Source organism: Diabrotica virgifera, chromosome 4 (assembly GCF_917563875.1).
Source record: "Diabrotica virgifera virgifera chromosome 4, PGI_DIABVI_V3a".
In the NCBI taxonomy this organism is placed as follows: Eukaryota; Metazoa; Arthropoda; class Insecta; order Coleoptera; family Chrysomelidae; genus Diabrotica; species Diabrotica virgifera.
Genome location: NC_065446.1, coordinates 111,305,403 through 111,331,320, shown reverse-complemented (window position 1 = coordinate 111,331,320; position 25,918 = coordinate 111,305,403). Strand labels below are relative to the sequence as shown.

At 32.9% G+C, this 25,918-nt stretch overlaps 1 protein-coding gene across 1 annotated transcript in view; it reads right to left on the bottom strand.

Moving 5' to 3' along the window:
- The window catches only part of LOC114341076 (melanoma receptor tyrosine-protein kinase), a 735,210-nt gene that overhangs the window by 289,902 nt on the left and 419,390 nt on the right, over positions 1-25,918 (bottom strand). The window contains exon 6 of the mRNA XM_050649582.1: positions 8,549-8,649. Within this exon, the coding sequence (XP_050505539.1) occupies positions 8,549-8,649 (101 nt within the window). The remainder of the gene's footprint in view (positions 1-8,548; positions 8,650-25,918) is intronic.

Here is a 25,918-nt window from a genome sequence, read left to right as displayed (position 1 = left end):
GATGAAATAAGCGAATTTTACATTGACGACCATGGGAACAGAAAATAAAAAGAGGACGACCACAGATGAGACAGAAAGACTACCTAAAGAGACGGCAGGAAAGGGCTGGATGCAGATCTCCCAGAATAGAGACCAATTGAGAGTAACAGGGGAGGCCTATGCCCAGGAATGGACGTTTAAGGCTGATTAGATAGATAGATAGAATAAATTATGTCAAGGTATCTATCTATCTAATATCTAATCAGCCCTAAACATCCATCCTTGGGTATAGGCCTCCCCTTCCTTCTTCCATGCCTCTCTATCTTGGGCAATTTGCATCCAATTTGACCCAGTGTGTTTCTTCAGGTTATCCGACCATCGCATATGTGGCCTTCCCCTTTTTCGTTTGTGGTTCCGCGGTCTCCAATGTATAATCATCTTAGTCCATCTTTCATCCTTCTGCCGTAGGGTGTGTCCGGCGAACTTCCATTTAAGCTTTGCCACTTGGGTAAAGACATCTTTCACTTTTGTTTTGTTAGGGATCCATTCGTTTCTTTTCCTGTCTGATAGTTTAATGTTCAGCATTTGTCTTTCCATGGATCTCTCTGTCTTTGCTATTTTTTCCATATTTTCTCTTGTAAACGTCCATAATGTCTGAGATCCATATATTAGAACACGGAGTATACATTGATTGAATACTCTTGTTTTTAGGTATTGAGGGTATTTTCTGTTCTTTAGAATAGAAGACAGTTTTCCGAATGATGCCCAGGCCAATCTTATTCTTATCTTTATTTCTTCGGTTTGATTTTCTTTATTTAATCTAGTGATTTGTCCTAGATATATATACTCTTTTACTTGTTCTATTCTTGTTTGTGCCACTGTAAATATTAGTTCTTCTTGTTGATTTGGCATGGTTTTCGTTTTACAAGAACCATCTTGTTTCATCTTCAGTCCTATCTTTGTCGATTCTCTATCTAGTTCTTCCATCATTTTTTGCAATTCTTCACTTCTTTCTGTTATTAATACAATATCATCAGCATATCGTAAGTGATTCAGATATTGCCCGTTTATGTTTATACCCAAGCCATCCCAGTGTAGTTGTTTGAACACATCTTCTAGCGCTTGGTTGAATAGCTTGGGCGAGATGGTATCTCTCTCTATCAGCGAGGTTCCTACAGCCTCTGCCGCTTCTCGCATTTCGACCGCCTTCGTTTTCTGTCCATCCATTCGTCTTCTTTGATGGCTCTATCTTTCATGATGTGCCGTACATTTTCTTCCCAGGCAACTGAAGGTCTTCCCCTTCTTCTTCTTTGGTGTGGTATGTAATTTAAAGCTTTCTTTGGCCATCTATCTTCATTCATTCGTTTCACGTGACCATACCACACTAGTTGTCTAGTTTCAATTTTATCTACACTGGAATATACAGTATGTGTCCTCCTTCTAATATCTTCATTCCTGATGTGATCTTTTTTAGATATACCACACGCTCTCCTTAGATAATCCATTTCTACTACTTCTATTCTTTTCCTATCTTTTTTTGTCATCTGCCAAACTTCTGCCCCATAAGTCATAATAGGCTCTACCAAGGTACGATAGACTGTCAATTTCGTTTCTTGCCTTATATCTTTAGACCACAGTAGAGAGCTCAGAATGTTTACCGCTTTTTTGCCCTGCTGCGTTCTCTTTTCGATGTCTCTTTTGGTAGTGCCTTCTTTAGATATTATAGATCCGAGATATTTATATTCATTACATCTTTTCGTGGTTCTAATTTCTAACTCTGGATCTTCTTCATCATCCCCTATTTTAAGATACTCTGTCTTTGACATATTCATATTGAGGCCCCATTTTTCATATTCTTTCTTTAGTTTTCTAAACATGTAGTCCATGTCTTCCTCATCATTCGCTACGACTACCTGATCATCTGCAAAAAACAAAGTTGTTAGACATTTACCACCGCCTATGTCTATTCCCATTCCGGATACTTGTTTCCTCCACTGCTCTAGCGATGATTGAATATATATTTTAAATAAAGTCGGAGACAGACAACATCCTTGTTTAAGTCCCTTTGATATAGGGAATGAGTCAGATATAAAGTTTTTTTCTTTAACGACACTTCTTGCATTTTTGTATATATTTGCGATAGCATCCACATACTCTCTACTGAGACCTACCTTCGTCAATGTTTGAAACAGTTTTTTCAAAGGTACCGTATCGTATGCCTTCTCCAAATCTACAAACAATAGGTGGGTAGATAGATTCCTTGCCTTCCGTTTTTCTATTACCTGCTGCAGAACGAATATATTATCAGTGCACGATCTTCCTGCACGAAATCCACTTTGTTCTTCCATGTCTTCGTATTCTGATTCTATTCTTTTCTTTATTATTCGACCGTACAACCTCCCTACTGAGCTGGTAACAGTTATTCCTCTATAATTAGAGCATATGCGTTTATCCCCTTTCTTGAATACTGAGCTGATGTATCCAACATTCCAATCATCAGGGATATTTTGTCCTTTTAAGCATTTATTAAATAATTGAACCAACATCTCATGTAATATGTTTGGTCCGTACTTTACCAACTCAATTGGGATGTCTCCAGGTCCTGCTGCTTTACCGTTTTTAGATCTTTTGAGGGCTTCGCTTAACTCTCCGGTTGTTATCTCAACTATTTGTGTATGTTCGACTAAATCTTCCATTTCGATCTCTTGGAATTTACATCTATCTTCTGTCAGTAAAATCTCATAATGGTGTTTCCACTGTTTAAGATCTATTAACTTTATGTTAGATTTTTCCTTTCCTTCCCTCTGGAGAGACTTTATTACCTTCCACGCTTGCCTCCTTGTCTTATTCCTCGGTTTATTTTAATAGGCTCCATTTATTTCATTAGCTTAATAGTTGTTGTTGCCTTATCATATATATTTGTAATTAAATCGGTATATCTCTAGTCTATTCTGCTGTTTTGTAGGGAATTCTTTACTGCCCAGTGTTCCACACGGTCAAATGCTTTTTCGAAGTCAATAAATGCCATGTATAGCGGGATATAATATTCGTTAGCTTTTTCGCTTAATATCTTCATCGTTAAAAGGTGGTCACTTGTACTGAAGCTCTTTCTAAATCCGGCTTGTTCTCTTGCCTTGTATCTATCTAATTTAGTTGTTAATCTGTTTGTTAATATATTGGTTAATAGTTTGTACATCACATTTAATAAAGTTATGGGTCTGTAATTCTTTAGATCTTTTTATCTCCTTTCTTAAATAGTAACAATGTTACTGCTTCGTTCCAAGTGTTGGGTATTTGTTTTGTCATTAATATTTTATTCATAAGTATTGTTATCACAGTTCCGTAGATTGATCCTACATAGAAAAAGTCCCTTGGATGTTCTGGATGTCATGGAATAACGCAGAAATCTATAAAAACATATGTGTTTGACATTTTACAGTTGCAATTCAGATTTAGAAGTCGACAGTTGTCAGTTTGTTAAAGTTTGTAATTTGAATAAAGTTACTTTCAAGAAGTTGTAACAGTATGTACAAAACTTCTCTAGTTGTTTTCCCACCATTTTTTAGCATTTCTACAGTTATCCCGTCTTTTTCTGGCGATTTATTATTCTTCATCTCCCTGAGTGCTCTTTTTATCTCATTCTTACTGATTTATGGTTGTAAGTCGGAATTGACATTTTTTATTTTTATTTGTAGTTGCTTAAGGATTTCTTGTGTTGGTTTCTGTTTTGTATTTTAGAGATTTTTATAATATTCTTGGTATTACTCAAGGTATATATTTTTTAATTAGATTAAAACCGATTATTTTATGACAAGAAAAGAATGCATGAATGTAAGGACTGCAAGATAACTGTTAGTGAGACAGAAGGCCAACAACATAAGTGTCTTGTGCTGAACATCGAAATAAAAAGGGAAACTAAACCAAAATATGGGAGAGAACCACAAAAAATCAAATATTGGATGTTAAAAGATGAGCAAGAAGGTGTACCACGATAAGAATAGCAAACATTGGGTTGGAATATAAAAAAAAACAGAAGATCTATAACATTTTGGAGGAAGGTATTATTAGATATGCTATTGATAAAATTTTGAAAAATATCAAGAAACAAGTTTGAGAACAAAGACACCTTTGGTGGTTGGTGGTGGTGGTCAAATGAAGTTCACGAAAAAATTAGGAAAAGACAGAAACACAACAGATGATTAAAAACAGAAACTACATAGTCGAAATTCACTAGAATACAAGTAACTTAATAAAGTAATAAGAAAAAGAATAAGATAAGACACCAGGGACAATAATAGCGTCAAAATTGAAAATATTATAGAGAAAAAGAAGAGCATGAAAATGTTAACAACTCTAAATAGAGTCGATTAAAAATACACCAGATAAACGAAAAATGGAAGAATATAAACGACAAAAACCAGTTAATAAATTAATATTGTTAAAGATTACTAACCGTGTATAGAATTATACTCGTCCAGCGTAGCAAAATCCGAAAACCACGACATGGAATGCAGAATACTGGAAGCAAGATCTGAACCACCACCAGAAATTACTAACGTGAGTTAAGTACGCCTTAAAACCGATGAAAAATGAAAAACGAAAAAGCTCCTGGAGTCGATGGAAGAAATTACTTTGGAAGAATCTGCGAAAATCGGTTTAGAAATGAATTTAAATAAAACAACGGTGATGTCAAATCAAAATATCACAATAGACTTAAATGAAAGTGAGATCAATAGTGTCTAAGAGTCAAGCGGCAGGGATAACTAAAAGAACGCAAGAATGACTTGGGTGGCAGTAAGAAGACTCAGTATTGTGTTATCAATACTCCGTATTGACAGAAAAACAAAAAGATACCAATAAATCTCAAGAAAAGGGTATTCCTTAGTTGTATTTTACCACTTATGATCTATGGAATTGAGACCGTGACACTTACAGAGTTACAGAGGGCCATCAAATAAGCTATATTAGGAGTTTCTCTGAGAAAACATATCGGTACAAAATGAGGAAGTGCGAAGCAGGACGAAGATCATCATCATCATTATCATCATCATCATCATCATTTGGCTCTACAACTCTATGTGAGTTTTGGCCTCGTTTACTCTTTCCTTCCATTGTTGTCGGTCCTGAGCAACTATGTCCCATTGCTGTACTCCCATTTTGCCTAGATCACTGGTCATTGGGTCCTTCCATCTCTTTCTTGGGCAACCAACTGACCTTTTGCCATCGGGCCTTTCCCAGAATGTGGCGTTCAGAAATCTTTGGTCACTCGATCTTAGCACGTGACCCGCCCATCGTATTCGGTTTGCTTTAATGTAGCGTACTATGGATTCATCTCCCTATATTGTCTGGAGTTCATCATTGTGTCTTCTGCTCTATTCTCCTGTTGTCTCTTCCTTGCAAGGCCTAGTAATTTTGTCGTGGGACGAATTATTGTCTTATATACTCTTATTTTTGCTGCTCTTGAGTATTTTTGATTTTAGTAGGGTCATTAATGAGTAATATGCCCTGTTTCCTGCAATGATCCTGGCTGCCACGTTCTTTTCGTATTTATTTTCAGATGTTATGATCGCTCCCAGATACTTAAATTCTTTGACGACTTCAAAGTTGTATTCATTAATTGTTACGTTTTGTCTAACCCTTGGTCTTAGATTCTTCGTAACCACCATGTACATGGTCTTGTCCTCGTTGACCTTAAGACCAACTTCCTTTGCTCCGTTCTCGAATTGGGTGAAAACTTCTTTTGCATCTCTGGTGGATTGTGCAATTGTGTCCACGTCATCCGCAAAGGCCAATAGTATTTTTGATCCTTGGGCGGCAAATCCGTTTGTCAGTTGTGGCTGAGCTTTCCTTACTGCATGTTCCAGTGCGAAGTTAAACAGCAGGGTAGCGAGCAGAACGAAGGGGCGAGCAGAACGAAGGTGTAAGATGTAATTGGAAGAATTGGGCAAATAAAATGGAACTGAGTATCTAAGACACATGGCACTGCGAAACGACGAAAAGTGAACGAGAAACATTGTACATTGGAGACCACATCGCACCCCGGGCACTAAAGAGAGTTAACTCAAAAAATGTTATTTTTGAGAAACGCAAAAAAACACAAATTTTTGTGATGATTAATTTTACCGGATTTTAAAAGCATAGCATAGTACATTAGTGCTATTTCTTTAATTTTCTCTAGTACCTGTTAAACTAGATGCAATATTAAAAGATTAAATTCAAAATTTTAGTTGCACCTGTTTTGTTGATTTTAATTTCGTATCTTTTCTTCGATATTTTCATTTGTTCTTCTTTTGTTGAATTATTTTGAGTTGTTTCAAATAATAAACATTATTATTTTATCACAAATTTATTTATTATTTTGCCCATTATTGCCCCATATTTTGCCCCATTTTACACAAAGCCATCCAAATGCCCTGGCAATAAACTTGCTTGATAATAGTCAACAAACTCACAGACTAAAACGTAAAAATCCACCGGACCTTATTTATAAATAAGTCTTATACCTCACCGTAATTGTGTTTATATTTTAGATATATGTATTGTTTGTAAATGTAAAATGTATGTTTGTATGTAGCATATTATCGGAATGTCATGTTTGTTCCATACTAGAGGTCCAGTCATTGGACTGACCTCTCTAACGTCAATTCTTTTTTATTTCAAACCCCAAAGACGCTTATTGTTAGAATTTTTATAACTAACAGATTGCTGAATAAACGTTTCAAAAAAAAAAATTATTATTTAACAGATATATTTTTTTTTTGATTTTGACATATACTGGTAGGCCTGACCAGAGTTTCTTAATGCTTTCGAAACATTGCTCTTCCACTTTTGTGGCTGTTTGCGTCCTTTTTTGCAGATCTTGTCTTGCACAGGACTCGTTTGTTCAGAAAATTGGACAACGGTTTCGGAAAGTGGGTTGGTATCAGAGACATTAGCTCCATCTTCTTGTTCTGCTCTTGAAACGTTTTCGACTGGGAGGGAATTCTGGTTATTTAGGCACTCAGTGCAATCGCTCGCACAAGAACTACTGCTGCTACTGGTTGATGTAGAAGACGAAGAAAATCGTCGCACGATAGCTGGAAAAACCAAACGCCTTTTTTCGGGGGGGTTACTTTGAAATCGGGATCGTTATCTGAATCGTCAATTTCACTTTTATCTTCTGTTCTTTGTGGAAATAGCTGGGGTGTATGATAAGAATGTAATTTATCGTCAGTATTGGTTGTATATGTTGACGGCTCTGAACACAAATTCTGCATGTCTTCTTGTGATGGCGTGGATTTTGAGTAAAAATTGACGCTTACCTTGTCTGTGTTATTATGCAAAAGGTTATCTGGACTCACTGCATTACTTCTACTAATTCGATTTTTGTTTAAGGCCATATTCAGTAATAAGCGTGCTCGATTCGATATTTTTATCTGAAATTTTAAAGTATAAATGCGTCAAAAATTATGGATCTAGTTGCCTAAAAAGAATTACCATTATTATGTAGTAGGTACAGATGACGTAAGAAATTAAAAGTGTTCTTTTCCAAACAATACTTGAACCCAATGATTGACGATGACGTTTTAGTTTCATATTTCATTCTTATACCATCTATGTGGCATGATTATAAACTTTCTTTTAAAGCAAAACATCAAAGATTGGAAACCAAAGCTAATGCTCATCATAAAAGCTAAAAAAGAGTGTCAACTAAAAAAACCTATGCTGTTTGCAAATACGTAAGTAAATTTACTATGTCTCAGACAGAAATTATAAAAAACAAGTATACAGATTGATACTAAATGAAAAAGTTCAAAAAAACCTGTGTTAAATGAATACAAACTTAAATTGTACAGTTGTGCACGAAAACAGATGCAATTCAAAACTGTCAACATATTTCAACAAAACAGAAACAAAACAAAATATACAATAAAATAATACTTACCGATTTCAACAAAACGGATGCAACACGAAATCAATCAGGAAAAAACACAAATTAAACCAACAAAAGGGAATCAATTCAAATTATTTGGTATGATTTTAAGCGTAAAAGTCAGCTAAACAGCGTCAACTAAAATTAAATCTGATTTGATGCGTGCACACACCTTCGTTGTTTAGAGTCAACTAAAAATGTCGCTGTGTAGAGGCAGCCACTTTTCTCACTCCCGTTCATCAAAACAGACTCAAGCGGCCTCTGCTGTGATAACGTGGAAGTTTTTGTAACTCTGTTTATGTGGTGTTGTGCGTAACAATAAACTGTCAACAAAACAGTGAAAACCCAGATTATCCTAAATTTTGAGTTGACTCTCTTTAGTGCCCGGAGTGCGACATGAGCACAGCTGTAGTAGACGAATACCATAAAACCTGTGGCTAGACGATTTTAAAGCAAAACTGAGGAGAAACTGGCACCAAATAGCGCAAAACAGAGAAGAGTGGATCAAGGGGAGGCCTTTTTCCAGGAGTGCATGCAAACAGGCTAATGAAGGAGCAGGAAAAGAAGGAGATTTGTACTTAGTTTTTGCTAAAAAATATGAAAAATAAAGAAGTACTTTTTGAGCAATATATATTTATATATTATATGTACACTTACCACAGAATCCACGCTTTTATTATTAAGTGAAGTATCATTAAGTTTTAGTACAACTGTATATGTTCCTTCCTTGAACGATTTATCTTGATTAAGTACAAATCCTAAAAAAAAAGTTTATTTAAATAAATATATATACAATTTTCTATTATTTCATTGCCAATAACTATTGATTAAGATGTAAATGAATATCTCCATATTGGCAGCAGTAAAAACTTCCCGATTTGACTAAAAACTTTTAAAAGTGTCCGACAGAATTTACAATCCATCACATCAACAAATGGAAAATCTATACCATTCGTTAAACTTTATATTATATCGAAAAGTGATAAATGAGCGGTTATGCAAAAATATAACGTCAATTGATCATATAATGAAGCCATAAGATAGAAAAAATAATAAACATTTAAAATTCCAGGATCTCTCCTTCTTCACAAACTAACTACGCGTCCGTTATCTTAAAACTGCAAGCAAAAGTGTAGTTAACCAAATCAAAAAACGTAATTTAAAAGATGATGTTGTTCTGAAGCTATTTTCTTGTGGCATTTTTATAATAAATTACTTTAATAGGAAATAAGCCACAATTTTATAAAAAAAATGATTTTATTAACGTTTCGAAGCCCAAATCGGGTTTCGTTGTCAAAATACAAAATACTACTAAAATAAACAAAAATGTTGTTGCTAAGTAAAAAAATTCTTCTAATAATTTATTTAATCTGACTCATTTATATTGACAATTCAGACGTATATTAAACATTTTAAAGTAGAAGACTTTAAAATGATATCGCCAATATTTATGAGTTGCGTTTCTGGGACGACTTTATTAAAAGATAGTTCATTCGATTACATGAAATCAATACCAACTCAAGAATATCCGTCACAAAAAAATCAGAGCATGTGATCTGTCTTTAAAAAGACAACCAAATGCAACGATGACAGTAAATTCTCGCGTTAGAGATTCCATAGTAAATCACGAGAGAAAACCAGGAAAAAAACCTCGCGATACTATCCCGACATCGTAAGTCGTTGGTCTTAAATTTAATTTACTTTTCATAAAACTAATACCAAATTCTGACTTTAATATGTTTAAATTATAAATAATCTTAATAATACATAGATATACAATAAGTAGTACTAAAATATAAAATTTGTACTCGATATGTTATTGACTTACTAATCGTGGTATTTTCTTTCTATTGACTTCCTCTTTCAGTATGGGTAACCATACCTTACTGCATTCTACCGAGGAATTTGCGACACAATTGGTTTCATTTAGAATAATTAGAGCCGCTTCTTTGATTTTTCTCTTTTTACTACCTGATTCTTTAAGGACTATACTTGAATCTCTCCACTGAACTCTATGTTCAATATCCCATGCATGTTGACATATTTGAGATCTATCAAATTCTCTATTTTTAATATAAGACTGATGTTCACTTATTCTAACGTTTAATGGTCTTGATGTTTCACCTAAATAAAATTGTTCGCATTCACAAGCTATTTTATAAATACTATTCTTTGTTCTTTCTTGTTCACTGTTAGGTTTATATTAAAAATAGAGAATTTGATAGATCTCAAATATGTCAACATGCATGGGATAATGAACACAGAGTTCAGTGGAGAGATTCAAGTATAGTCCTGAAAGAATTAGATAGTAAAAAGAGATATATCAAAGAAGCGGCTCTAATTATGCTAAATCAAACCAATTGTATCGCAAATTCCTCGGTAGAATACAGTAGGATGTGGTTACCCATACTGAAAGAGGAAGTCAATAGAAATAAAATACCATGATTAGTAAGTCAATAACATATCGAGTTAGTACAAATTTTATATTTTAGTATTACTTATTGTATATCTATGTATTATTAATATTATTTATAATTTAAACATATTAAAGTCAGAACTTGGTATTAGTTTTATGAAAAGTAAATTAAATGTAAGACCAACTACTTACGATATCGGGATAGTATCGCAAAGTTTTTTTCCTGGTTTTCCCTGGTGATTTACTATGGAATCTCAAACGCGAGAATTTTACTATCATCGTTGCATTTGGTTGTCTTTTTAAAGACAGATCACATGCTATAATTTTTGAAGTTATACTTCTTTACCGGCGATAGAGGGTGAATTTTTATATGGTAAAACCTAGCGACCGGGCGCATGCGCATTATAACTTTGTTCTGATTGGATGTTCAAATGACATGTCAAAAATTATTCAATATGGCGGCTGTGGCACAGCTGTAGTTAGATTATTTATGGTTGTTGCGTTTTAAAATTTGTGTGAAAAGAAACAACAAACAAAAGTTAGTTAATAGTTATACTGCCTTTTTAAATAGTTTTCATATACCTATATTTTTGGACTTTTGGACTATTTTGGACAAGGAAAACTCATTCTAATTTGGTAAGTAGTTTTTATTATAATGATATTGTAATTATACATTTGGATTAGGTTGAAATACATACATTTATTTTCTCAAGAATGAGGATTTTAGAGAGAAATCCCAAATTAGGTTCGATTTTTATTTTTAAATTATGATTTTTTGGCGTAGATTTATTTATCTAGTAGGTATGTAATGCTTTGATTTACATACTTAATTTGATTACCAACAAAAGTTCTACCAATCTTCATCTAATATATTGTTTTCTTACTGTTTTGTTATATTTTTATATTTTCTTCGACAAAATTTAAACTACATAATTTAATTTTCAAAACAACTGTCAAACAGTAAAACGTTCAGTTACCGTATTTTTCCACATGATAAATAATGTGACATTGGGCGAGTGAGTCTACGCTTCGATTACGAATCAAACCGCCACGAAATTCACGGGTTCAATTCCCGATGCAAGTTTTATTTTTTTATTTTTTTATGCATGTTATGATTGTAAGTATATTTGTTATATATTTTTTTTCCAGAAAATGCATATTTAAAATTTTTGACAACAATTATTATCGTTCAGAAATCATTTTTTCTTTGTGGCATTTTTCAATGGGTTTGTGTGCGTTTTATTCTTTTATTTTTTTAAAGTTTTTGTATTGTCTTAAAAATCACATAATAAGTATGTAGTAGAAGTATAACTTCTTACGTGCGTACAAAGTACACACACATTCTTTTTTGTGACGGATATTCTTGAGTTGGGATTGATTTCATGTAATCGAATGACCTATCTTTTAGTAAAGTCGTCCCAGGAACGCAACTCATAAATATTGGCGATATCATTTTAAAGTCTTCTACTTTAAAATGTATAATATGCGTCTGAATTGCCAATATAAATGAGTAAGATTAAATAAAGTATTAGAAGAATTTTTTTACTTAGCAACAACATTTTTGTTTATTTTAGTAGTGTTTTGTATTTTGACAACGAAACCCGATTTGGGCTTCGAAACGTTAATAAAATAATTTTTTTTGGTACAATTGTGGCTTATTTCCCATTAAAAGTAATTTATTAAAAGATGATAAAACAAACAACAAATCAACAAACTTCACAATGGATTGATTCCTAGGTGTATTCCTAAATAAAATAGAGGTTAGCAAAACAACAAAAATAAAAACTTATAAAACGGTGTTTGTACCAACAATAACATAATATTATGGTTGTGAATCGTGGGTACAAACGCAAAGGTTAACATCAAAGATCACAGCTATGGAAATGAAAATACTTGAAGGAATAGAAAGAGTAGCAAGGATGGACAAATTAAAAAACGAGGAAATAAGAGCGGGACTTAACCCGGGAACAGTCGCGCTCTGTCCTGTCACGTAATCGGTCACGCGTTAGATTTTATCTAACAATACGGAGTTAAAAAATACGAATTTACAACAAATTTTTATTTTATAGTATTTTCATTTACTTGTTATGTTAGAAATATTATTTCTAACAATTATTAAAACTAATTGGTTCTCACCAAAGCCATAAATTCCACAAACATACGAAGAAGAAGAAGAAGAAGAAAAAAAGAAAATAGATCTACCCATTACTACACCCAACCTCGAAGCACTTACGAGTAGAAAGTTATGTTGCAAAATTTTTCATCAAGTTATCACGAAAAAGGATAAAATGTTAGATTTTTTCTAACGGCGCCGCTGCTCCTGGGTTAACGTAGATTCTATCATAACCAAAATGGAAGAATGCCAACTCAGGTGGTACGAACACTTGGCTAGAATGAGTGAAAACAACATAGTTAAGCAAGTATGGGAGGCTGGTTGGGATGGCAAGAAAAGGATAAAATAGAATAGAATAGAATAGAATAGAAATATGCTTTATTGTCATGATAAGATTGTACAATTGTATCGACAAAGCTTACAAAAAGTCAAGAAAACAAAACAATAACAATTCAATTTACTAAAATTACATAAATCGTCAGTATAAATTAAAAAAAAATAATAATAATAATGAAGTTAAACAGTTAATCAATTGCAAAATTTAAAAATTTAAATAAATTGCAAATTGCATAGTCTACCTATACTTTGGGCTTATTAGCAAAATACAAGGAAAAGTTATTTACCAGCAATTTTATTGCTGGAATCGAATCTTATTATTGTATGTATTAATAATACAGGTACGCAAAGTCCGCAGATAGTGTGCTACTTTTTTTATAAACAAAATGGCGCCCGAAAATCGTGTTTTTTTCAATTTTTGCTCTATAACTTCAAAGATTTTAACGTTACACCAAAAACACCCAAATAAAAATTCACCGCAGTTAAATTATATATAGAGACGTGTTTTTCCCGATTCACCTCGACGAAAACTTTCCCCGGAAAAAGCGGGTTTTTCCAACAAAATCTTTAGTTTTCAACTAAAATTTTAGATAAGTAATTGTTAATCAATAAGTAAATAACTTGGTAATATAAAAGCCCTTTCCATATAGATTATAATTCCAGAAGCCGATGGAAATTGAGTTAACAGTTTAGCAACAATTGAATTGTTAATTGAAAATTTGCGGTCGCTATAATAACGACAATAATTATGATGCATAAGAATAACTATGATTTTTTCATAAAAAGACACTATACCTATCTAATGTACTTTACAGAATTGAAATTGGACTATTTAAGCGGCCTCAGAAATATTTTAAAATTATAAACAATTTTTTGGCTTATAAACAAATAGAATATCTCAGGAAGTATTAAACTAAATTCAATTGTGAAAACGGTATTCGAAAAACAGCGGCAGGACACTTCTTTTAAAAGAAAAAACGTTTAATTACAACGAGTGGTTCCTGAGATACAATCGGTGAAATTTGACCAGAATTTACGGCGAAGATATAAACAGTAGGATCATAATTTTCAAACCATCACCTTTTTATTCTGGTCCTCTTTCTCCACAAAAATTTTCATGTCTTTAAAGTACTCATAACATATATTATTATAATAAAAACTATCGATAATACGTGTGAAAATTGCCAAAAATAGCAAAATTCCAATCAAAAATTAGGTTGGAGAAAATGTAACCCTCAAAGTTCAAAATCGGTATATGTTAAAAAAATGCATTTCTCGGCTTCCCATGGAGAAATTTCCTTCATTCTTTTTTTGTTCCCTAATAACTCGAGTAGAGCCATCGAACTAACTCATTATTAAATGTCAAACTTGCTTTTGTTTTGTTATAATAGATTAATTTATTTATAAGAACAGAAAACTACATATTTTTTCCAGTTGTAGCCTTTTTTTTAGATAAACTTACTACAAGTGTACCTTTTAAGGTTAAAAACATAAATATTCTCATTTGAAAGCTGTATAATTATTTAAACAATTTTTATTTAAACAAATTAAAATTTTGCGTTATAATAAATAAATTAATTTATTAAAACAAAACAAAAGCAAGTCTGACATTTAGTAACGCATTAGTTCAAAGCCTCTCCTCGAGTTACTTGGAAACAAAAAAAGAATAAAGGAAATTACTCCCTGGGAAGCCGAGAAAATGCATTTTTTTAACGTATACCGATTTTGAACTTTGAGGGTTACATTTTCTCCAACCTAATTTTTGATTGGAATTTTGCTATTTTTGGCAATTTTCACACGTATTATCGATAGTTTTTATTATAATAATATATGTTATGAGTATTTTAAGGATGTGAAAATTGGTGTCGAGAAAGAGGACAAAAATAAAAAGGTGATAGTTTGAAAATTATGATCCTATTGTTTATATCTTTGCCGTAAATTCCGGTCAAATTTCAAAGGTTGTATCTCAGGAACCACCATCTCAGGAACCACCCGTCGTAATTAAACGTTTTTTCTTTTAAAAAAAGCGTCCTGCCGTTGTTTTTCGAATACCGTTTTCACTATTTAATTTAGTTTAATGTTTCTCGAGATATTCTATTTGTTTATAAGCCAAAAAATTGTTTATAATTTTAAAATATTCCTGAGGCCGCCTAAATAGTCCAATTTCAATTCTGTAAAGTACATTAGATAGGTAGAGTATCTTTTTATGAAAAAATCATAATTATTCTTATGCATCATAACTATTGTCGTTATTATATCGACCGTAAATTTTTAATTAACAATTCAATTGTTGCTAAACTGTTCATTGAATTTCCATTGGCTTCTGGAATTATAATCTATACAAAAAGTTCTTTTAGATTACCAAGTTATTTAATTATTGATTAACAATTACTTACCTAAAAGTTTAGTTGAAGATTAAAGATATTGTTGGAAATACCCGCTTTTTCCGGGGAAAGTTTTCGTGGAAGTAAATCGGAAAAAACACGTCTCTATGCAGAATTTAACTGCGGTGAATTTTTATTTGAGTGTTTCTGGTGTAAAGTTAAAATCTTTGGAGTTATAGAGCAAAAATTGAAGAAAACACGATTTTCGGGCGCCATTTTGTTTATAAAAAAGTAGCACACTATCTGCGGACTTTGCATACCTATATTATTAATATATACAATCATAAGATTAGATTTCAGCAATAAAATTGCTGGTAAATAACTTTTCCCAAAAATGGCCTATTCTCCGATAATCAGCCCAGACTACTAGTAATTAAGTTTAAAAGTTAAGCTGCTGCATATGACACCCAAATACAGATGAAAAATAACAATAAAAATACTACTTGTGCAAAGGGTACTGTAATTTCTTAGTTATTGATTAAGAAAATCTTCTACTGCATAATATGGTCTTTCGGATAGGTAGGCTTTTGTCAGTTTACGGAATTTGGGGAAAGATGCTGCAGATTTAAGTTGTAGAGGGAGATGGTTGTAAAGTTTTTTTGCGGAATATAATATAGATTTCTTTACTAACTCAGATGACGGGGTCGGTAAATAGAAGTCAAAGGTAGAATTTCTCGTGAAGTAGTCATGATTAGGTCTTGGTGGAAAGACATGTAGATGTTTACGAATTAAGCAAACAGTTTCTAAAATATATAAAGATGGAAGGGTTAAAATTCTGTAATCTTTGAAGTAACTTCTACAATGTGTTGTTCTTCTGAGGCCAAACAGATATCTTATTGCTCTTTTTTGTAATTTGAAAATAACATCGAATTGGGCAGCTGTACCAGAACCCCAAAAACGAAGACCATCACGAAGATGTGACTGGAACAAAGAAAAATATGTTATTTTGAAAGATGCTAAATTGAGTTCATTCGAAACAGATCTTATAGCATACCAAGCTGAAGATAGTTTCTTCCTTAACAAGTTAATATGGAGGGACCATTTAAGGTTGTTGTCTAAAAAAATACCAAGATATTTTACAGAATCAACAGTACTGATCTGGCTGTTATTAAGAGGTAAGGGTTGGAGAGCTCCTTTATAAGATAATGCTACTGTTTTATCTACGTTAAACAAGAGTAAATTAGAGCCAAACCAGGTTTATATTGTAAGTAGATCAGAAGTTATAGTAGCATGAAGAGTTGCAATATTTGAGTTGCTCCAAGTGATACTGGTTTTTAAACTAGTGATGTCATTAATAAAGATAAGGAAAAGTAGAGGACCCAATACTGATCCTTGAGGTATCCCACATACAATATTTTTGAGACTAGAGTCTGTATCATTTGTTCTAACCAGTTGTTTCCTATCATCCAAGTAAGATTGGAGCCAATTCAAAGAAATTCCGTAGAAATTTAGTTTTTTTATCAAAATGTTGTGATTTACACAATCAAAAGCTTTGGCGTAGTCACAAAAAACCGTGGCAGTGTGAAGATTATTGCTCAGTGCTTGATAAACCTCATGTAGTACAGAAAACATGGCATCAGTGGTGCATTTATTATTTAAAAAGCCGAACTGATTTTGTGATAAAATGTTGTTTTCAACCAGAAAGGACGTAAGTCGGGATTTTATGAGTCTCTCAGTAATTTTGGAGAGTACCGGTAGTAGTGCAATAGGTCTATAATTGCAGGTATTAGAAATTTTACCCACCCTTATGAAGAGGAATAATGATGGCAGTTTTTAGGCACTCTGGAAATTTGCCTTTCTCAAAAGAATCATTAATCAGTGAGATGAGGACTTCCAACACATTTTCTGGGAGATTAGAAAAAATTTTTATCGATAGACCGTCAGTACTACAGGAAGATTTGCTTTTGATACTATTGATTGTTTGGATCAGTTCAGATTTATCGACTGGTTTTATAAAGCATGAATTCGAGACCTATCTTGAATTAGGGAGATAGGAAATGGGATCTTTTTGTGGCAAAATAGTTGATGTAATATTTTTACTCACATTAACAAAGTATTCATTTAGATTTTCAGGCTCTGGAAGGGAAAATGTTTGAGAAGTGTGGGTTTTATCACGAAGATCGTTTATTATGGGCCAAGTTTCTTTTGCAACACTTTCAGAGCTTCCCAGACGGTTTTGGTAGTACACTTTTTTAGCTGATTTTATAAGTTTAAGATAGGTTGCCCTGTACTTGGTGATATATTCAGTGATAGAGACGTTGGTAGTAAATTTCTTGATGTAGAGTAGAGAACGCATATTCTTGGAAGATATTCGGATACCTTTAGTAGTCCAGGGTTTGCGATGTTTTGGCTTAATTGAAATTAGAGGAAATGCTTTATTGAAGACACAGACAAACTTATCTAAAAAATCACTGAAATTATTATCCACGTCCATAGCAGGAAAGTGCCACTCAGAGGTTAAGCATAAATTTTGGAAATTACGAAAGTTTCGGGTAGAAAAAATCCTGCTAAACTTCGGGTTTTCGAGGAGGGTTTGCTAAAGGATAGGAAGACCAAAGAAAACTGGAACAAAGAAATATACGAAATCGATGTACAGGAATGGTTGGAAACGCTACTGCAGGAACTGACACCCCGACACTTAACGGTATAAGGAAAACCGGTACATATATAAAACACAACTAAAACTATTCTAAAACTGGATATCCAAACGTCAAACAAAATGTAAAATGTAATTATCATTTTAAAGGATCCCAATAGAAATCGCTCGAAAGGGATTTATAAGATAAAACTCATTATTTACAAATAAGAAATTGGGTATGGCCATCAAATTGAGGTTCGTCAGATGTTATGTTTGGTGCAGCTTCTGTATGGGGTAGAAGCTTGGACCTTGAAAACCCTATCCGTAAAAAAATTCGAAGAGGCATTCGAAATATGGCTATATAGTTGTATTCCAAAAATTCCTTGGACTGAAAAAGTCTCAGAAGAACAACGAAGTTTCAGGTTGGGAAGATCATGCACTGAAGCTACATTTATAATGAGGCAAGTTCAAGAGAAATCGTTAGAATAAAAAAACAGGAATATTTATGTTTCGTGGACCTTAAGAAAGCATTTGATATGGTCAAATTAAAGGACGTTATCCATTTGTTATACTCAAAGAGGAAACCCCAGGAATAATTAAAACGATCGAAACATCTACCAGAACAACCCAATAAATGTAAAAGTAGAAGATGAACTAACTGACCCAATTAAAGCGGCAAATGGGATAAGACAGGGATTCCTTGAGTCCTTTATTGTTCCACTTGATCATGGATGAAATAGTTCAAAAAATAAGAACTAAAAAAGCATACCAGATGGGAGGAAAAAAAATTGAAATAATCTGCTACGCAGACGATGAAATACTATCCTCTTAAAGTGAAGATGATCTACAACGTATGCTGCACCAATTTAACATAACAGCCAGAAAATTTAACATGTTAATTTCCCCCAAAAAGACAAAATGCATGATTATAACAGCAAATCCAATAAGATGTAAGTTGGAGTTGGAGGGTCAGATAATGGAACAAGTTATGGAATTTAAATATCTAGGCATCACAATATCTAGCTACGGAAGGCTCGAAGCAGAAGTGGAAGATCAAGGGAATAGAGCAAACAGAGCCGCAGGTTGCCTGAATGACACAATATGGAGAAATAAAAATATCGGAAAAGAAATGAAAGGCAGAATTTACAAAAGAGTCATCAGACCAATAATAACATACGTGGCAGAAACACGACCCGACACAGAGAGGACAAAAAGATTGCTCGAAACAGCAGAAATGAAAACCTTTCGAAAAATCGATGGTAAGACTCTATGAGACGGAGCTAGAAGTACAGATATACGACTGAGATGCAAGGTGGACAACATTAATAACTGGGTAAGAAAAAAAAGAATAGAATAGAACGACCACTTAAGCCGAATGACAACAAATAAAGTAGTAAGGAGAGCGAGAGACGGTTCCCCAATTGGAAGACGATCAGTGGGAAGACCACGAAAACGATGGAACGACAACTTACTAGAGGCACATTAAAAAACAGACAGAGTCATGTCTATATAAAAAGAAGGAGAAGAAGCAAAAATCTCAAACTAAGCAGTTTTAGACGAGTTGGACATGGCAGAAAGCTTATGAACACAATTATTAAAATTAGCAAAACAGCGTATCCGGACCACATACTTCGAAACGATAAATATTCTCCGCTACAATTCATCATGCAAGGAAGAAGAGAGGGGAAAAAAGGCTTGACAAAAAAGAAGAAATCTTGGTTGATGAATATCAGAGATTGGACTAACCTCAGTGTTCAATAGATATTCCACGTTGCAAAAGGTTAAGACGTCACGCCTTCCTCAGAAGACGGCATAATAAGAAGACGAAGAATTCTCATTATAATCAATTGTCGTTTAATCTCATAGCATTACAATATTTAACTAAAATGCAGATTTAAACGTATGTGCTTAATATTTGCCATATTTTAATAATTCACATAATAAATGATAACAATTCTACTTAATAGTTATTTATAATGTAAGTGTTAAAAGTATACGTTTAGGCACGCATGTGAAAGTTTGCAGAATGAGCAAAGCGAATTCTGCAATTCACGTGAGTGCCTTAAAAATGTATTTTTTAACACGTATATCATACAATATTTTTTCTACAAACGTCTTATATATCAACAATTATAATTTATTCATTCTCAATTACAGAACAATATCTACAAAAACTTTTACTTGAATTTGACTGACATTCCATTTTTATATTTTTCTTGACATTACATCAAAACTGCCGTTACTGTCAATACGTAAATCATAACAACTATAGAATAACATCTTATTGTACTTTTATTCTTGTATATTTTAACAAATTTTAATAGTTTTTTTCTACAAACGTGTTAAAAATGCAATAATACAGTTTAAATTAAATTTTAAAAAACCTTTTAAACCACCTTTTTCAAATTGCGCAAGTTGTAGGTACTATTAATATTAAGGTTAAGGCCATCGGTACATAATTCGCAAAATGTTTACGGGTATCCCTACTTTTTCTGTCTTTACACGGCAAATTACGTGTAGTAAAATTCACACTGGTGTGGATATGTAAACATTACTAGAATGCCATTCTACTTGAAAATCTCATCATTAATTTAAAGAGACGGCTTTTGAATGTTCTTGGATAACAATGACAATTGACAATTCACTTTTAACTGCAGTGCCTTAAAAATTTTAAAGCGCTAGTGCGTTAAAGTAGCATTTTTAACGTTTCTATGGAGTGCTAAGATAGTTATTTTCCTAACTAGTCCGGAAAGTGATACTTTCACGCACGAGACTGCCGTTGACCCGAACGACGCGATAGCGGAGTTCGGGCAATCAGTGTAGTGCGGGGAAGACACTTTCCGCATGAGTTGTCAACAATATTTTTTCTGGGGCCGTACGTTTGGAAAAAAGCCACAAAAAATAGAGGTATATCAATTTTATTTAGAAGTGAAAATACATAAATTAATTCTTTGACAAGGTTGTCAAAACCAAACTTTCAATATAATGGGTTACCACGACGACGATATTGGTTTCCATGACGACGATTCAAAACCATTGTAATTTTCTACTGATCTGACTTTTAAATATTATGTCAAAATAATTGTATTTCATCGAATTATCGCGCTAATTCCGTTAAAACATGAACACAATAAGATAAATTTGAAATAAATCAGTAAATAATATATAAATATTAGTTTATTGCATGTATTATAATATATTATAATGCCATATTACAAGGCATTTTACTTTCCCGCACGCCCTGCGGGAAAATTTACTTTCACGCACGCCGTGCGGAAAAGTGACACTTTCTGAAAGGAAATGCGTGCGTGAAAGTGGCTCTTTTAGCACGGCCGTAGAAAAATTGCATCTTTAACACGGTTGTAGAAAAAAATAATTTTATATGAGAATAGGTAAATACAGTGAATTTTATTCCATGTCTAATTTAAGGAAAGCTTGAATATTTATCAGTAAAATAAGCAATTCATGGACATCATCAATTTGCATGCAAAAGCACGCATTGCAATTTCCATATTTACATTCTACCCAGAAATGGGCCCGACAACAAATTCATAATGGGTTGTATTTGCGCTAATTCCTTAGAGATAAGGTAAATAGGTCACAATGCGAGAATGGGGGGAAGCAGGCATTGCAGATAAGCGTCTTATTCAATTCATTGAAAGCAACGCCAAGGCTATCGTGTTCCTTTTTCATTCATAAACCACCTCCCAAATTGAAAGAGACAACAGAAAGGGAGTTAATGTCCGTACAATGTGGGGTTTTGTCCTTGAAAGGAAGGTATTCTCTCTAATTTCTGCAAGTGACTGTGATTATAATGAGTTTAGTGTTGGAAAATTATATAACAGAAGATGGCTCATAAATTTTATTCGTCAGGAGCAAGGAAGGTTTAATAACATCTAATTCTACTTTATTTATTAATGGTCGATATAGTCGGTCTAATGAGCAAATTGCCTAAGTCCATTTTTTCCGAAAATGGTTTTTTGGTGTCATCTAGTAGTAGACGGTAAAAGTTACCGCCTGACAAATCCCACAAGCGCCATTATTTTTTATTTCGCGCCAATTATGCTAAACGAATTTTGCTGAAGTCTAAACGTTCTCTCCCATTCAGACGAATATTGCCTATGTCAGTGTTTCTGAAGTTGTTTTGATTGAAAGCGTTAGCAAATATAAGTAAATAAATATATTATTTATACAGGGTGTTTCATTGGGAAACGGAAATACTTTAACGGTGAATAGAGGTCACCGAGCCGGTTCTAGATATACTACATTTTTTGCCCTACCCACTTTTATAACCGAGTTACAGGGTGTTTTATCGATTTTGCCCATTTCTTTCCTCAGCCATAACTTTAGAACCACCCTGTATATTTTTTTGATATTTGGTACACATATGTCTCATTCAAAACCCAAACGACCGACATACTAACCATAAGAAAAATCCAGGTCCGGGTTAACAAAAAATTATAAAGTAATTGTGACCTTAAAACAACACCCTGTATATTCAAATTTTGAAAATCTGTTTGCATATTTAAAAAGAGCACAAAAAAGTAAGTTTAATGGTTTGGTTCAATTTTTCGGCCAGACAATTTTATGACTTTAATTTTGAAATTATATTGAATTTTTTAAGAACTCTGACATTTAAAAGCAGGTATTATTAACTTTTAGTTATAAATTATATTATTAAAGTTAGTTAAAGTACATCGGAACGACCCAATTACTAATGACAAGAAAAATCCAGGTCCGGATTAACAAAAAAATATAAAGTAATTGTGACCTTGAACCAACACCCTGTATATTGGAATTTTGAAAATTTGTTTGCGCATTTTAAAAGAGCATAAAAAACTGTGATTAAAGGTTCATTTTAATTTTTAAGCCGTTGATTTAATTACATTAATTTTGAAAAATTATCTTGAAATTCTAAAGAACTCTGAGATTAAAAAACAGGTAATATTAACTTTTAATAATTTAATTTTAATGAATCAATACTTATTTTAAAATTACTTAATATTTATTTACTACGTTGGCTTCATGGATCCTCTGGAATGTATGCACATCATTAAAAATTAGAATTGCGAGAATTGGGATATTTTAATGATTTAGTAAAGAATTAAAAAAACAGCTATATCTAATAAAAAAATTCGTTTAAACAATTCAACAATTTAACATAAATTAAAAATATTTGAAATATAATAGTCGCTCACAATGTCCGCCATTTTGTTTGATACATTTCCTTGCTCGTTTTAAAAGATTTGGAATCGATTTTCTAATTACATTGGGATTGTTCTTCATTTTTCTGGCAGCTTCTCATGACCTTGACAGAATTAATCAATATGATTTCAAAATTGCCGTAATTAAATTATCTGCGTAAAAATTTGACATGCACCTTATAACCCAGTTTTTTATGTTTTTTTAAAATACGCAAACAAATTTACAAAATTTCAATATACAGGGTGTTGTTTTAAGGTCACAATTACTTTTTATTTTTTTGTTAATCCGGATCTGGATTTTTCTTGTCATTAGTAATTGGGTCATTCCAATGTGGTAAATAAGTATTAATTATTTTTATAACGAGTATTTATTCTTTAACTTTAATAATTTATAACTAAAAGTTAATAATACCTGCTTTTTAATGTCGGAGTTCTTAAAAAATTCAATATAATTTCAAAATTAAAGTAATAAAATTGTCTGGCCGAAAAATTTAAGCAAACCGTTAAACTTACTTTTTGTGCTCTTTTCAAATATGCAGACATATTTTCAAAATTTGAATATACAGGGTGTTGTTTTAAGGTCACAATTACTTTATAATTTTTTGTTAATCCGGACCTGGATTTTTCTTATGGTTAGTATGTCGGTCGTTTGGGTTTTGAATGAGACATATGTGTACCAAATATCAAAAAAATATACAGGGTGGTTCCAAAGTTATGGCTTAGGAAAAACATGTTCAAAATCGATAAAACACCCTGTAACTCGTTATAAAAGTCGGTAGGGTAAAAAATGTAGTATATCTAAAACCGGCTCGGTGACCTTTATTCACCCCTTAAAGTATTTCCGTTTCCCAATGAAACACCCTGTATAAATAAGTATATTTTTATTATGAATATGGATATAGTATAAGTAAAAAGTTTGTTTAAATATTTTGTTTAACTAATTTTGGTCAATTATGTATTGCATGAAGTTAGGCCATTTTGCTTTTTTTAATTTTGTACAAAAGTTTGTGGTCCCTCCTGTAAAATTTTCAATTTGTGACTTAGGCAATTTTCTCATTAGACCGACGATATTACGCTAAAGACCCTTCTCTTCTTCTTAAGTGCCTATCCGTTCTAGATGTTGACGATCATCATGGCTATCTTGACTTGGTTTACCGCAGCGCGGAACAGTTCAGTGGTAATAGTGTTATACCACTTTCGTAAATTTTGAAGCCAGGAAATGTGTCTCCTGTCCGGGTCCTCCTTTACCATTTACCTTCCCTTGGAGAATAAGTTGGAGAAGACCGAAACGTTCTTGGTTTCTCATCACATGTGCTAGATAATGTAACGTTACAAACGTCACATCTTTGTTATTTTATTTTTAAATAATTATTTTACTTTATTTTCTTTAATATTTCATTAACAATAATTTTCTTCTATTTGTTTTACCATTCGTGGGCGCCCTCTTTGATTATTCTCTTTGATTACCCTCTTTTATTGTCCTCTTGTATTACCCTCTTTTATTATCTTCTATTTAATATATCTCTTTTCATCTAACATCTAAATCATCATACTGAACATACCCTGTGTATTGTTACTCTATAAGTATCTGTTTTTCAATACGGAACATGCCCGCCACTGCCTATGTCGCACTGTCATAAAAGTGACTTCATCCCTACTCGCTGTCATTTCAATTCTTCAAATGGCGGTGGTAATCTTATAAAAGGCATGTAATGTGAAAAATAAATAATTTTTATTCAAATCATCTTTCTCTTGGGGTAAGAAAATTCATTATTATTTTTTTAATTACATTTCTACGTCTTAAAGTTTTTCTAATATTTTTTATATCTAACCTCCAATGTCAGAACATTTGTTCTGATATTTTATTATTAAATATATTTTTTAAATTTACATACATGCACGTTTAGTAATCAAGTTTTAACTATTCTCCTCATCTAAATTCCATTTAATTTACCCTTGCCATCTACTATTTTTGGATACTATTTGGCAAAGGTACAATTTGGTTATTAACTTCTTGATTGTTGATATGTGTGTTTTTATCTTATAGTTTTTGGATAATATCTACTTTTCTCCTTTCAGAAGAATGAAGTCCATCGCCAGCGATGCATCACTACAAGGTTGACAACTGCAACCAAATCCTCCAGACTACGGCATCCAACATCTTCAGCTGCAGGGGCCTAGGGCCTAACATCCGCCCAGGCCTACAAGAAGTCTACAGCAGTACCATACGCCGTCAAGAAGTTACCATCAGCTACCAAAAGGCATAAGTATCATCCAGAATTGTTAGTTTTTGGCAAGAATTTGAATATATTTGTTAATGCAATTTACTAAGTCATATTTTTATTGAACATTTTTTATTGAACAATAAACATGATAAGTTAAAACTATTGTTTTGTTTGCTTTCATTCCAAACTTTCATAGTTCATTTCTAAGATTAGGACAAGACGAACACACACCTGAGTGACTCAGCTAGGCTGAGGGTGTAGCGATGGCTATCTTAGTTGGTTAAGGTAATATTTTCGGATATTATTTCAATTAGCTGGGGTAGTCCACTGCTTTTTTCGTTTAACTGGCGCCGCAACGTTCCTCATGTGTGGGTTTTCGTTTCAATATTCTAATTTTTTAGTTTTGATGGTCATGAAAATTTCACACTCTTTCCCCATTCTAGGCAGGATTTGCACATTAGTAATTCGGTCAACTCAGGATATACGAAAGATGCGCCAACAGCTAGTGCCCACGCTTCCACTCCATAGAGCAGAACTGTGAATATGTAGCATTTCAAGAGACGGTATTTTGATTTTAATGATATATCTCGACTGTTGATAATGGGCCTTATTTTGATCAATGATGCTTTTGCCTCTATTATTCGCTGTTTAATTTCTGTTGAGTAGTTCCATTGGCTATTTCAATTGGTGCCCAAATATGCATATTGCTCGACTCTTTCGATATTCTGTTGATTGATTGTAAGTTGAGCATTTGTTTTTTTACTAATTGTC